The 16,324-nt window shown below is 34.4% G+C and overlaps 1 protein-coding gene across 2 annotated transcripts in view; it reads right to left on the bottom strand.

Moving 5' to 3' along the window:
• Positions 1 to 16,324, bottom strand: part of SLCO6A1 (solute carrier organic anion transporter family member 6A1) — a 120,852-nt gene that overhangs the window by 18,129 nt on the left and 86,399 nt on the right. For both annotated transcript variants that reach the window (XM_010379077.2, XM_010379075.2), the window contains one exon: positions 7,056 to 7,243. In XM_010379077.2, coding sequence (XP_010377379.1) covers positions 7,056 to 7,243 — 188 coding nt within the window. The remainder of the gene's footprint in view (positions 1 to 7,055; positions 7,244 to 16,324) is intronic.

The following is a 16,324-nucleotide window of genomic DNA, read 5'->3' as shown; positions in this document are numbered from 1 at the left end:
TTAGCCAATTGACAGGCCTGTTAAATGGCTACAACTCCCCAATTCTCCATATCCTGTCCCTGGCCAGCCAATTCCAAAGGTCCTTGATCTTCCCAAAGAAGGTTTTTATGGCCCAAATCCTCTTCCCCAGCTCCCATTCGTTTGCTGGAAAGACTTAGCACTAGATTTTATACTTACCAGTTTTCATTCTGTCATGTACACCCATTATTCTAGAGTTCTTTTTGCCCCTGTGAGATTCACTCTCCACATTTTTCTACCTTGCTCTCCGCCCCGGGAGTCTGAGGTAAATGGACTATATCAATGGGCTCTCTTGTCTTCTGGTTACTGATTGGGACACTTCTGAATGAGTGAGGAAAGTGAGGTCAAGATCTGTACTCAAAGACTCCTTCTCAGCAGTTACCCAAGCTGACGCTGTTCCATGGGTGAAGCAGTCCTCTCTACAGGACTCCTTTTTCCTTCCCAGCCCTTGTTTCTCTTCGGGCCTGAAGTGGAAGGATACCAGATATAGTGCACTATTACTTGGGATCCTTACACATTACCTACATTTTAAATAGTCACTTCATTCAACCTTACTCAGATTGTTCTAATTTGAGGGTACCTTTCGTGTTTGACCTGTGACTACTACACTCACTATTTAAAAGCTAAAATAAATGAAAAATAACTTTTCCAAATATAAAGAAGGAAGATCTCAGTATTTTCTGCTGATCAAAGCAAACGTTTGTTTAAAAAAGAAAAAAAAATGTATAACTGTACATATTAGGAGTTTGGAAAATAAATAAAAAGACAATTAAAAATAATCCTTGAACATTTACAAAAGTTAAAAAATAGGAACTATATTATTAATGGACATTTTAAATAAACTCAACACTTTATTTGCCTTCGAACTTGAACAATAGACTATATTATGACCAATATTTCATCCAACATGATTCTATTTATAAAAATATAGCATATACACAGTATTTTGTAATATTTTGCAAAAAGTGAGGTAATTCTACCCATATCAACCTGGTAAAAATATATATTTCTTCCTCATATATTTACTATTAGAAAAATAAAAACAAATTAACCAATTCTCAAATGATAACTAAATTTTTAAATAAAAAATAATTTACACTTTCATTATGAGCAGATTCACTAAAGAGAGTTAAAAAAAAGTCATGTTTTAGAATCACACTTTAGTGTAGTTTTTGATATAAAGTGGAAATATTGCCTAACTATAATTCAGTGTTCTCCTTTATTTAGCATAAGTAATTTTCTTTTATGTCATGTGATATTGGAGCTATCTGAAGCACATATATAGCTGACCATTATTCATAAGTATAATCATTAAGCAGTATTTATGTATCTTCAGTTTGATTGCAAGCGCTTTTTTAACTAACATACAAAACAAGATGAAAAGATTAATAATTTCCAGGATTTTCCAAAATTAGTTCAGTGAATAGCACAAAAATAACTAAGAGATACGTACACAAAACTAAGATTTTAATGAAAAACTATTGTGCTTTAACAAAAAAGTAAGTATTAAGATTTTTAAATCTAATCTATAATAGAATAGTTAAGAATTTCATGAAATGAACAAACAAAAAAATTGCCAATACTCTCCCAACATGTAAAAGGAAGCTTTCACTGTCTTTTATACGGCCTCTAAATTTATATTTTTAGTCCATATCTTTCTTATAAGACATCAGTTCTAAATGTAAGTCACTGTCTTGCACAAAATTTGTTCTTCCCCTAGAACTCCCCGTTTCAAAAAAAAAAAAAATGGAACCTGTGTTTACGCACTTCTCAAGCCCAGATCTTGGAAAAAGCCATTTTCAAAAAGATCATTTTTTTCTCATTCACCACACCTAATCAGTAGATCCAATATTGCCATTAAAAATTTTTTTCATATCTCTTTTTTTAATCTCTAATACCACTGCCCAATTTCAAGCCCATAGCTTCATGAAATAAATGAAACAATTTTTCTCCTAATAACCACCCTTATCCCTTCTGTGCATTCTCCATATAAGAACGAAAATGATTTTTAAAGATGAAATTCTGATTATTCTAATGCCTCCTATTAGGATCCTTCAATGGCTTCCCATTGTTCTAATAATTAAATCTAGAATTGCAAAGAAAATTTAAAATGGTCATCCTGATCTAATCAGTGTTATTTCAAGCCACCTCTCAACTTTTGCCCCCATCACCCTCCTTGCTCACTACATTCTATGATACGACACGCTTACAAAGCTACTTCTCCCTCCAGACTTTTTGCATCTGTTGCTCCCACTGTGTGAAATACTTATCTTCCATCCTTCAGGGTTTGGTTCAAATGCAATTTCTTCAGGAACACCCTCCCTGAATCCCCAGAATAAGTTAGACTATCATGTAATTTTCTCATTGTGCTTTTCCACATTTTGTTTGGAGTATATTTTAATATTACAATTAAATATTTATTAGTAAAACTACATTTTTTTTTCTGTCTACCTTGTTACATCTAACATCCATCAGAGGAGCAGAGACCTGATCATTTGTGTTCCTCTTTTATTCCACTTTTTTCCTTAGTGCTCCTCCACTCTCTTGTCTGAATCCACAGTGACTACCACAATTAAGGAGACATAACTATGTTAAAATAATGAAGACAGAAGGGAAAATGTTGAAGAACTAGTTTTCTTAATGAGCCACTTGATAGAAAGATACAGATAAATCATGATTCTTTTCTGTTTATACTGAAGCCCTTCTCTGCTTCAGATTTCAGCAAATTTCTCAAGAAGAAAAATTATTTTGTCATTCGTAGCCCCATGTGATCACTGAAAATTCTGCCAGTTTGCTTGTCTTCCACTTGTAACCCCCAACCTGGGCCTAGTGCAGATTGCAAGCATCTAGCTTGCACCAAGAATTTGGCAAGTACCTCAGGGACAGTTTTAGATGCCCAGTTCACCTCTGCAAGCTTCTGCTCTCTCTGGAATTTTGATCCTTTTAGTCCTTTGCCTCTTTTTGATTTTTATTATTTAACCCACCCTTCTAGTTGTCCTCTATATGAGTATTGACCTATTGCAAATCATTGAATGCTATCCCATTTCTGTGGCTTTAATTATCACTTATTTGACAATAATTTAATAATTAATGTGGTTAGCTTTGACTTTTATTGAACTTTTAAAGATTAAACTTTGTTTGTTGAATTTGTAATATCGTTACATGCTTTGGAAAGCAAAACAATGTAAAGAAGACACACTGGAGAAATTTGCTTGCTTATATTCCTATCCTCTGTTTATCTGCAAATAGATAAATTTATTTCTGTAAGGTTATCTATATCATATTACATACAATACCATATATATAGTATATAATGTAATACCATATAGATAACAGATAATAAAAACCTGAGAAAACACTAAATGTAAAGGAACAGACTGGTTGAATAAATGATTGCACTTCTGAGCAACGCAATATTATGCAACTGTAAAAAATACATAGAGAGGATCGCTATGTTTATGTGAAAAGAGATATTAAGAATATATTGTTACATTAAAAATCAAAATAGAGAATGGTGAACATAGTTTGCTACCTCCTGTGATGAAAGGATAAAATATAGAGATATACATTTATAGTTATTTGTATATGCATAAAGAAACACTGAAAGTATAAGAAAGACAGTAATTTAAATTGTAATCTTAAGGAGATGGGTCGAAATGGAAACAATTTGGGGAAAAAAATATATCAAGTTACACCAGAACCATTTTTCAACAGTCCATCTTTGCTGCACTTGTTTAAGATTTCACTTTCATTACATATTAAATTCCCACACGAGTTGGGGTTTATTTCTATGTTTACTATTTGCTTATAAGTCACTACTTTTTTTTTTAATTATTGGGACTTTTATGGTGCCTTTTATCTTATGGGGCTAGGCATCAATTATTGTGCTTCTCTGTTTTAATTCCCAAGCTTACTCTTGCTTATTATATTTCCATAAGAACTTTAGAATCAGGTTATGTAGCTCCACAATTCTACTAGTATTTTCATTATCATGTTAAAATTTTAAATTAACTTAAGGAGAATTGATATACTTGTGGTGTTGGCTTTCCTATTCAATCACACAAGACACATATTTGCTCTTTGTTCAAGTCAGACTGCTTTTGTGTGATATTTGCCTGTGTATGGGGGTGGGGGGTTGAGGGGGGGTTGTTGTTTCCTTTTACTTTGAAAATGTTATTGCCTCACAGGAAATTGCAAAAATAGTACAAACCATGCTGTGTATCTTCTCCCACCTTCTTCCAATAGTGACATCTTATATAAATGTAACACAATATATACCTTCTGGCTGGTGGGTACTCTGCAGGGCCCTGAGGCAGTACAGGGCATCCCATGTCCAAGGGGCTGAGTGTGAGTGTGCTAGCTCAGGTCTCTCTTTCTCCTCTTCCAGAGCCATGAATGCTTCACCCTCATGACCTCATCTAATCCTAATTGCCTCCCAAAAGTTCCACCTCTCAAATACAACAGTCAGATTGCCTACTCTCTTAATACTGTTACAATGTGGATTAAGTTGCAACATGAGTTTCAGAGAGGATCTAGTTATTTTCTTTTGTTCTGTGGCCATGATTATTTCACTTTTAAAGTTTAAACTCATATGTAGTTACATTTATATTTTTATCTGATTCACGGAAACTTCTCCTCCCCCAACCCCCGCCGTGAGTTTTCATTATCTATAGTAATGTTTGATAATTTTCATTTCATTTGTAGCAGTTATTTGCAATTTTGTACATAGGCAGAATCTTTTTCTGTTCTACTTACTCATTTTTGAATGAGATACATTTTCTTAAACTTGAGGAAGTTTCCAGGGGTGGAGCATGGGCCAAGCTTTGAATCTATATGTTATCTCTTCTATTGATATAGTAGACTTAAATATGACTCCTATGTGTAGTAACACTTCTCTGCCTCTCCAAATCTGTCCTAGCTCAAAAGAGCTTTTACTGTCAGCCCAGGGTTTCTAAAATCTCTTCACATTTCTTGCTTTCAGAGGTTATATGCATTCATTTGCAAAGGGGTATTTCTTGGCTATTTTTGAGGTCTGCCATATCTGGACCTCCTGGGAAATTTTCAAGCCTCCTTCTCATTCTTTCCCGAGAAATTCTTCCTCAACTTATCTACGTAAGTCCTGCTCCCAGAAGGTCCATAGCAAGACCAAACACTCTCCTTCTGAGCAGAAATATATGTTAGAGATACATGTGATCTGTCAGTCCTTGGGTCCTCTCTATATTTTCTGTTCCTTATAACATCTTCTGAATCTACAAGCTGGTTTCCAGTCCTGCTTAAATTTTGGCAACACTTATATGCAATTTCAACTTTGTCATTTCTTTGGTCTATGTCATAATTGTACTGAAACTATAGTGTGTGTATGTGTGTGTGCTTTATTCTGTTTATCTCTGTCTAGTTATGGAGAGAAGTATTCAGAACTAAACTTCTAGAATATTACTATCATCTCTTTCATCTCACTACTGGAAACATTGAATGTTTCAAAGAACATTAACACATAAATGTTCAATATTGTACTGATCGTCTTCAGTCTGAGGTTTCTTTTCTTCTTGTATTTCCTATTTTAGTTAATGGAATTATCATTCATTCAGTTCCAAACTAGAAGTCTGGATATAATCCTAGATTTATCCATATTTTGTTCCAGGCATATCAAATTAATAAACCTTACCCTCTTATTTATTTATTTATTTTTTTGGAATCTCACTCTGGCACACAGTCTGGAGTGCAGTGGCATGGATCTTGGCTCATTGCAGCCTCAGCCCCGGGTTCAAGTGATTTTCCTGCCTTAGCCTTCTGAGTAACTGGGATTACAGGCCCTTGTCACAACACCTGGCTAATTTTTGTATTTTTAGTAGAGAAGGGGTTTCACCGTGTTGGTCAGGCTGGTCTCGAATTCCTGACCTCAAGTGATCCATCCTCAACGGTCTCCCAAAGTTCTGGGATTATAGGCATGAGCCACCGCGCCTGGCCACCACTACTAAATTCTAAGTGCTTTCCTTTTTCTCCAGGTTTTCCCCTCAGCTCTATCTTTCACACTCTTTTCAAAGCATTCTATCTAAAATGCCATCTGATCACTTTTGCTCCTGAGGTTTGCAGTTTTCAGTGGTTCCCAGGTGTGGACATAGAGTAACAACATTCACGTTAACATGGCAAAGAAGGTCATGTTAATGTGAATTGGGCCCTTACCTAGCTCAAATCTCTTCGTCTCATTCATCATCATGCTATCCTGTCATAGCAAACTTTTTGCCAGGATATTTCACACATTTTTTGGCTTCACTTTCACTGCTCACTTTTCCTGCTAAGGTCTTGCCTCCAGCCTGCTTGTATTATGAGAAATCATTTCTTTATAATTCATTTTCTGGAATAGATCTTACAGTACTTCCGAATCAACTCAGATAGAAATTACCATTTTCCTCTCTTTGTTTCCTGGTCAGCCTCTGCAGGCTCTTCATGCCTTAAAGTTTTTTGTTAGTGTCTTGAAAAAAAAAATTGAAAATAACAAAAAATTATTCTGCACTATGATACAAATGAATATTAAATGGATTTCATATATTTAGGAAGAACACATAAATAATAAATGTTGGTTATGTTTAGAATAATAATAAAAGTTACACACTGAAATTCTAAAAGTTATTATGCTCCTTTGTTGATGATACTCATGTTTTCTTACAGTCAAATTAACCAATATGGATGTAAATAGTTAATAAATTCCTATAACCAATTATAATGAGTCAACATTATAATCAAATCTGTGTTAAAATTAATATTTTTTCCTACATTTATAATGTTTCTATATGTGTTAAATTAGGTAAATACATTAAGTTAAAGATAAACAATGTGATTTTTACATACTCTATGCAAATAAACTAGTTAAAAGAGAAATAATCATACACATGAATTGTGACAGTTTAACAACTTTCCCTCTGCATTTGCTACCATGAAACACAGAGGAAATTATTTGCTACAATATTCTAAAATCTTTCCAAAATTACTTTACTTATATATTAAATAAACAATAATAATGAATAATATATACATACCGCATGATGGCCAAGACGATTGGTACACCAGAAAAACCAGAAAATACAAGCGTAGAAAAGATAAAAGCAACGAACAAAGGTAATTTATAGCACTTTGCATCACATTTCCCAGGTCTGGCATCAATAAAATCACCTTCTTCATCTGCAGTTATTAATCCTTCTTTAATGCAAGAACAATTGTAGTATGTCTGTGAGTATTGAAGACAGGAAACAATCTTTCAGAAAAGTAGTCATAAACAAAAGTTCTTATCATAAAATAAAAATTAAATCAATAACTGCAGGGAGACTCATTAGTTTTATTTCAAAATGTCTTTATATTAAGCCTGCTATGTATTATTTAGAAATGAAACATTAATGATAAATCCAAGGTATTTTACATGGCAAAGAATCTGTGTGTGTGTGTGTGTGGAAGGCGGTGTGTGTGTGTGTGTGTGTGTAATTATAATTACTTAGGAAAAGTTCAGTTAATTTAAGAAATTTTCCTCAAAATATTTATATTCAAATGCATAAGAAATTGTTGGATATATCAATTGAGGGAAATTAAAAATAATGTAATGAAAAAAATGGAATTTTAGCTGAGATTTAAAATATGGACAGTTACCCAATTGTGAAAGGCTTTGAAACCATACTAAAAAGACTTTATTTTGTATGTAATAATGACAGGGCTGCTATCCATTTGGGACAACAGACACAATGCCTAGAATCTGTAACATATTCAGGGCCTTATAAAATATTTTAATTTTAAAGCATTTTAAAATCAAAGAAAAAATGAGTATAATAATAAATTATATAAAATGAATATATAATGATGAATCCAGCTTGGATTGTATTTTTTTCATATCAATGTGATGTAGATAAAACAATTTCTTTATCATTATTAATTTTTCAGTGAAGAAAGGACAGCACAAAGGCAGAAGTGTCTAGAGCCAATGAAATTCATACTGTAGCCCTGAATGGAAAGCCAATGAGAATTTGGAGTTGTGGTTGTAGAGTGGATAATTTAAGGCAGATGAATTGGTGACATTTTCTAAGGAGAATTAAACAGAATTTAGAGACACAGAGACTAGTTCGCAATTTATTAATTTATTGGAAATATTCTAAACCACAAAATAATAAGAAGAAAAGAACAGCACAATAAATTTAGCAGAAATATTGAATTAGATTTTACTAGTGAAAAAATGTGAGAAATTAAACATAACTTGAATCTGGGTGATTCAGAAAATTATAATTCAGACAAATTTATGTCAGTTTGGTGGGTGAAGTTGCTGAGAGGTTAATAAATATGTTAAATAATATAAATACCCAAATACCCAAATATCAATTCTTTCATTCCACCAACTATTTTTTTGAGTGCCTATATGCCAAACATCATTCTAGGTTTTGGGAAAACACAGTAAACAATACTATAGAAACCACTGTTCCATGTAGGAAAGTTTCTATTTGGGGAGACAGGACATTTAAAAAAAAAGGAACTTGAGTATTTAATGATAAGTGTTATAGAGAAAATAATAAAACAAGGACAAGTACAGGGAATATTGGGGTGGCTATAGGACAATACTTAACATGATCAGAGAATGTTTCGATGATGAAATGATATTTGAGCTGAGATCCGAAAAAGGTAAGTGAATGGACCACATGGTTATCTAAAAGAAATATGTTTTAAGTAAAAAAAAAAAAAAAAAAAAAAAAGTAACAGTAATTGAAAAGCTTTGTGGTAGAGCTTGCTTGAAAAGTTGAAAGAAAAGCAAGAACAGAACAGGCTGGATCAGAATGAACATGAAGGAGACTAAGAGAAAATAAAATCAGGCCGGTAGGAAAAAGGAGGATTATACAGCTATTGGGCGGCAATTGCAAGAGCAATGTGAAGAACTTTGGTTTTTATTCTTAGTGATGTGAAGTCATTCGATGGATATATAAATGACATATTTTAAAAGATCATTGTGACTGCTATATTGAGACTCTTGAAATACGTAGGCAAGGATAAAAGCAGATGAAACAGTTAAAAGTCTACAAAATAAAGTACAAGACAATAGTGCTTGGGAGGCCAGGGTGGTAATCAGAGAAAATGAAAATGGCCAACTTCAGCGTTTACTTTGAAAATAGGTTTGAAAGGATTTGCTGAAGGATTCTAGAGTGAAAATGGTCACCAGAAAGAAAAGGTCATATGGGTAAGGACTTCCTAAGAGAAACTATGACTTTTAGTCAAGGGAGGCAGTCAGTCATCCACAGCTCAGGGAAAGAACCAAGAAAATAAACACCATGATTTCACTTGTTTCCCCTGTCTCCCTAATTTCCTATTAGGACTCCTTATCATCTTAGCCCAGTCCAAAGTCAGAAGGCAAAGGAACTTTCATCCTATAATTCAATCTCCTGGGAGGGTAGAAAAACGTAAAAAATGAATCTGGAGGACAGACGAAAGATATCTAGCATAACAAATAGTTGTAGGCCATACAATCTTTTAGCCATACAAGATGGCTAAAAGGAGAAATAAAAAAATGCAAAGAAGGGTTCATGAACAGATTATGGAATCAGAAGATATTGGGCTCTAAAAGGGCTGAACAACTAAGGAGTCCATGTACTAGATAAAGTGAGCTGAAAGAAAGGAAGTTGTAGATCAATAGTAGAATAATTGAAATTGAGATCATGAAAGGAGTAAAGTTGTTGTAAAGGCCTAGGGTATGACCGTTGAAGGACATTGCATGAGGTAGGGTGCAAACAAGATTACCAGGAAAGAATATGTCAAGGAATTATAGGGTTAGAGAATTAGAAAGAGCCTCAAGATGAATTTCCAGATTAGAAAGAATGCCAGTGAACCAGGGCCTAAAATCCTCAAGGAATGGGAGGAAGAATCCTTGAGTCTGAGAATGACTGTAACAAAAAGGATAGTACACGTAATGCCTGCTCAAGTAAGTTTCAATGATGGAGAATTGGGAAAAAGTAAAGGGAAAATGGTCTGAAAGTACTAATGAGTGTCTTAGCTCACTTTGGGTTGCTATAACAGAATGCCACAAACTGGGTAATTTATTTCTCATAATTCTGAAGGCTGGCAAGTCTAATATGAAGGTAGTGGCATCTAGTGAGGGCCTTTGTGCTGCGTCATCTCATGGCAGAAAGCAAAAGGATAAGAGAACAGGAGCGTAAGAGAGGGCCAAACTGTTTTTATAGCAACTCACAATCACAATAACAAACCCGATCCTGCAATAATGACATTAATCCCTTGATGAGGGCAAAGCCTTCATGGCCTAATCACCTCTTAGTGATCCCACCTGTTAATGCCATCACACTGACAATTACATTTCAATGTTTTTTTCTTCATTTAAATTGGAACCCCATGAAAAAAACTTACAAAATATCAACCTTTGCAAATGGCTTGCAAGCCATTGTTAATTACTATATAATGTTAGTTTCCAATATAGGCCCAAAGTCCTCTACACACAATTTACAAGTCGAGAGCACTCTGAAAACAAAGAGTTTTCTTTGTAGCTTATTTGATGAAAAAATATGACCCAGAATAATGTAAAGCTATTTAATGTTTTCATTTCTCTCTCTAAGTGAGAATATCACAAGTGTTGGTATAGAAATATTAATGTTTGATTACATTTGCTGCTCTGCTGAGTGTGGAATATGATATACAATGATTATGTACTATATTTCTTTTTAAAATCCAACAATTGAGATATTTGAATGTAATAATTTTGGATAAAAGCTTGTGAGCCTTGAACAGGAGTATTTTTCTTACCCAAATGTACTGTCTCAGCTGAGAGGACGTGATTAGTCTCTACACAGCTTACAAGAGCATAGTAATGGTAATGAAAGTACAGTGCTAACTTAAGCTTCATTACTTTTCATTATAAAAATAATTCAGACCACTGAAAATATTTTTAAGATATTTTCATTTTTAAGAAAAATGAAAAAAGTAAAAATAGTCAAGTCCCCAAAGATGGATATTATCTTAAAGTATTTTTTCATTTTCTAAGATATCATGTTAAATAAAAGAACAAAATGCATAAAAATATGTATGATATGCTCCCATTTGTATAGAAAAGGCTCTATATGCTTTAACATGTATATTTCTATAATGATGCATAAAAAGAGACGGTAAAATTTGTTGCCTCTGAATATGAGCACAAAGTATCAATGGCCTGTGACAGAAAAGAGACATATTTAACAGCACAGCCTAAACTATTTGAATTATTTACAATGAAAAACTACTACTTTATCCCAAAAAAGATATAAATTTAAAGTAGCATTTTATGATTATTCATCTGACAAATATTTATTAAGCATCTGCAAAGAAACAGGCAGTAATCTAGATGCTGCAAATAACAGTGAACCAAAGAGACAAATTTCCTAACAAGTACAGTATATAATCAAGACTTTTAATTGAATTTTATATTACACATATACATTTTTTCCTATTTTGCTACTTATTTTTTCTAATTATTTTTCTACTTTTTATTTTTCTTATTTTTTGACTAGTCATCTCTGAAAGGTTCATATTATTCTTTCAAGTACATATGTCACCATTTACATAAACTCATTCCTACAACTTGCCAATTTATTTCCTTCTGAGTTTTAAAATATTACTTAGATGTCCAATATCTATTTTATTTTCTTGGAATTGAGACTCACTATGGAAAATACTGCATCTAAGAACATCAGCATTTTAAGTGTTGTTTGATATGTATCCCCAAATTGCTTAAGAATGTAATTTAGGCTGGGCACGGTGGCTCACGCCTGTAATCCCAACACTTTACGACACTGAGACAGGTGGATCACGAGGTCAGGAGATGGAGACCAGCCTGGCTAACATGGTGAAACCCCATCTCTACTAACAATACAAAAAATTAACCAGGCCTGGTGACAGCTATTTGGGAGGCTGAGGCAGGAGAATGCCATGAACCCAGGAGGCAGAGCTTGCAGTGAGCCAAGATTGCACCACTGCTGTGCCATTGCCCTCCAGCCTGAGTGATGGAGCGAGACTCCATCCCAAAAAAAAAAAAAAAAAAAAAAAAAAAAGAATGTATTTTAAAAGTTTATAACACCAGAAACATATAAGATTATGTGTTAATTTGAACTATCAACATTTTTAAATTTATCACATTTAAAAAGAGAAGGGAGTATCTCTGTGTTGCTTTTATTTATGTTTTAATTTTAGAGTTAAATATTATTTTCATAAACCTGTTGTTACTATAATGGATTTCTGTACACAATGTTTGTATAAAACGTTAGACTAATAGAGGCATAAAAAATCCAAGTTTTGTGGGAGAACACTAGAGAATGTATACCTGTGCTCTATTACCTATAGAGTAAAGAGGCAACTACTCAACTGGCATCGCAGAAATTAAACCAAAGAGCAAGGATAAAAAATACAGGAAAGAGAGAGAGAGGTTAATAGCTAAGAATTTTTCAACTGATAGACAAGAATCCACAGACTCAAGATACTCTGTGAAACCCAAACAAAATAAACATAATCAAAGCCACATCTATATACATCAAAGGAAAACTTCTGATAACCAAAAACAAAGAGAAAATCCCAAAGCATCCAGAAACAGAAGGCAACATATGGTGTCTTTTAAATGTTGGTGATGGGGGGAATGAGGAGTGGGGGAATCACTGCCAATCTAAAATTCCATACCCAGTGAAAACTGTGTTCAAAATGAAGGTGAAATAAGGTTCTTCAGGCAGAAGAAAAATAATTCCATATGAAACAATGGAAATGCAAGGAAAAGGGTAAATATAAGTCAATATTGACTGTATAAAAGCCATATTATAATCACATATTTCATTTAAAACATATAAAAATACATATTAAAAATAGCACAAAGATAGGAGGTCAGTAAATAAAATTAAAATATTCCAATGATATTGAAGCTGAATGAGAACCTGAAGCCTTGCTTCTTATAATCCTTAATCCTTTGGATGTGATTTACTTTCCTCTTCAGAGATAAATAGAATGAAGTTTCTGTTGAACCTCTGAAAGAATATTCCATATTGCTATTTTATAATGAAAACTATATCAGCTATTGAAAGGAATCAGTCTTGCGGAGATCACAAAAAAAAAGCCCATGATTTCTTTAATATCTATCTAAAGAAATTTGAAGATCTTTGGAAGCACGGATAAGAAGAATACATGTGGTTCTCACTGAGGAAAAGCTCCCCAGGAATATTATCAATATCAACAGCAGATATGTATTTTCAGTTTTAGTACAGCTGTAATTTTCTAGAGAAACCTAAAAATTGTTATTTCCTACTACTCCTCTCACAAACTTTTGCATAAACTTCATTGAAGAGCATCTAATTTTGACTTATATTGGCCCTGATTGTATTTTGAATAGGAGCATTTAATCAGAATTTTTTCACACTTGTCATATTTTCATTGAGAAAATATTTTTCAAAGGGGATTCCATTAACAGCATATAGGTACTTGATCATTTTTTGTATAGTGTATCTTATTTTAATTTTTATTTTGTTAAGATTATTTTTATTGGTATCTATCTTTTCCCATTTGAAATTGATGCTTATTCTATCCATTAATCAGTTCCATCCATATCACATTTTACTAACAGCTTCTACTTTGTAGGTTTTCTATCAAAGCCATTTTTTTCTAGCAAGGCTAATTGTCTTATTAGGCAATTTCTGACATATTGATTTTATTCTTCTTTCAGTTTTAAGTATCAAATGTTATCACACAGTTTGAGTGACAATTTTGTGGATTATTTCTATCACTATTATTTCTCATAAATTAATTACTCCTTAGAGAAATATAAAAAAAAAAAAACTATGAAGAGTTTCATTAAATAAATAAAGTCTCTAAAAGAGATTCCCTAGAAAAAAAGGAAGCAGGGGTTGGAGCTATATCCTTGACGGAATGTTTAGCTCTTGAATATTCCATGGAATCAAAACATCAAGGTCAAACAGTTTTACTGTATACTGTGATGACATAGTGAGCATTTAAAAATAATTTACTTATAGCAAAATAAAATGAAGGAGAGGAAGTGGTGTTATGGGATCTTTGGGATGTCACTTTGGAGGCCAGAAATCTCTGTGGTTAATGTGCCTTTGCCCAAGTTCTTATCCGGTGTCCAGGAAGAATGAAGTAGGCAGACAAGTAGAAGGTTAATAAGAAGGAGAAGAGCTTTACTGAGTGTTACAACAGCTCAGAGGAGAATTGCAGTGGGTAGCTCCTCTCTGTAGACAGGTTACCCTATCCAGTGTTCAGCTCTCAGCAGAGAGGAGTCCCTCGAGAGGGTTGCTCCTCTCTGCAACTGGTCATCCCCATGTCTGCAGCTCTAAGTAGAGAGGGTAACTCCTCTCTGTAGCTGTTCATCCTTCATTGCTCCATCCTCTGCCTGCTCTGGCTGATCCCCGGGCTTTTATGGACCTCAGAGGGGAGGTAGTGCATGCTGATTTGTCCATGGGTGGCCATGGGCAGGCCAGAAAAGGCACCACACCTCTTGTTGCTCTCTCCCATTCTAGAAGACTAGTCAGAGCAAGGTAAGAGAAACAGAATTTTCAAAGAATGGATCCATACTTCTATGCTATTTAAAAGGTGAAAGTTGGAGTAGATAGTCCATCATTTAGCTAAAAGCTTATTTATGCAACTTGGGATATTAAAAAATTAACCTCAACAAGTGGTAGAGTGGTCAACTGTTCTCCATGACAGAAGAAGAAAATGTGTTAGCGGGATGGCAGAAAGCCCAGAGAAATAACGGATGGGGATGGTAATGGCCCCACAGACGAGCACACAAGGTAATTTTTAAATAGTCTCAATTTACATAAATGCCAAAGGACAAAAAGAAATAACATATATTCAAGTCACATATGTTATTGCCCTGTGGAACTCTAACTAACTCACTTTCCTGGATGTACTAACAAAAACATACAAGTTAGGGTGACTTCTGATAAACCATAGGACTAATTTCCTCATCTAAATTAATGTGGAGCAGAAAGAGAGAAACAGCAAAACGGTAGAGTAAACAATTTGAATTCTTCAGTAGGAGAAAAAACTCAGTGAAAGGTGACCAAAAGGATAGTATTCATCAATCTCTAGGTGTGTAAAAGATTGTGAGGGAATTGGGTGCTGCTGTAAAGTAGCATAGAGCTAAGACAAACTACATAGGGGAAGGTTCTCTCAGGCTGTTTCATTCAACTTTACTATGGCAAGAGGTAGATAAGAGTTCCCCATTGCTTTAAAACAATAAAGTTGGGATGATGTAATGTGTGTGTGTGTGTGTGTGTGTGTGTGTGTGTGTGTGTGTGTGTGTGTGTGTGTTGCTGTTGTGTTTTTATGAGATGTGTTCTCACTCTGTCACTCAGGCTGGAGTGCAGTGGCACAATCATGACTCACTGCAGCCTTGACCTCCCAGGCTCAGGCAATCCTCCCGCCTCAGCTTCCCGAGTACCTGGACTACAGTCATGCACCTACCATGCACAGTTAATTTTTGTATGTTTTGTAGAGACAGGGTTTCGCCATGTTGCCCAGGCTGGTCTCAAACTCCTGGGCTCAAGTGATCCACCCTCTTAGGCCTCCCAAAGTGCTGGAATTATAGGCATGAACCACTACACCTGGCCCCATAGATGTGTTATTGAGGACTAAGCTCTGATTTTTCTTTTTTAATCTTTCCCAAATTCCTATCTAAGGGATCTAGGGAGTCATGCCCTTCAAACCATAAATTCTCATCAGATGGGTTTTATTTAACCCATATATCGTGACTAACTTTCCAATCTGACTCTGGCATAACATTAGGTGACAAAGAAGAAAATCAAAATATTTTACATCAAAACATGTTTCTTTGCCATATTTTGAAAAGGTCCTGCAAAGCAGTCCTTTGTAGGGGGAAATTTGCATCTGTAAAGAATCTCTATTAACATAACAAATAACGTAACATTTCTTACGGGCCTTTCCAATCCTGAAGAGGTTAATTGAGAGTCTATCACCTTTTAAAAGGTCTAAATAGGAAACATTTGTCATCTGTTGTCTCTAAGGGCAGCCACTATGAGACTTCAAAAGAACCTTGGTCTCCACAATCTTTTTTCTTAACCTGGACATTTCCTTTCTATTGATCCCAAGTCTTTAGACAAACTCAACCAACTGTCAACCAGAAAATGTTTAAATTTACCTATAGCCTGGAAGTCCACCCCAAAACCTTACCCCAACTACCACCCTCCCCTCTCCTGTCTTCAAATTTTTCCGCCTTTCTGGATCAAACCAATGTATTTCTCAAAGGTATTTGATGTCTCATGCCTCCCTAAAATGTATAATACCA

This window comes from Rhinopithecus roxellana, chromosome 3 (genome assembly GCF_007565055.1).
Source record: "Rhinopithecus roxellana isolate Shanxi Qingling chromosome 3, ASM756505v1, whole genome shotgun sequence".
Classification (NCBI taxonomy): domain Eukaryota; kingdom Metazoa; phylum Chordata; class Mammalia; order Primates; family Cercopithecidae; genus Rhinopithecus; species Rhinopithecus roxellana.
Note: the sequence above shows the minus strand (reverse complement) of the source record. Positions and strands in the feature narration are given on the sequence as shown.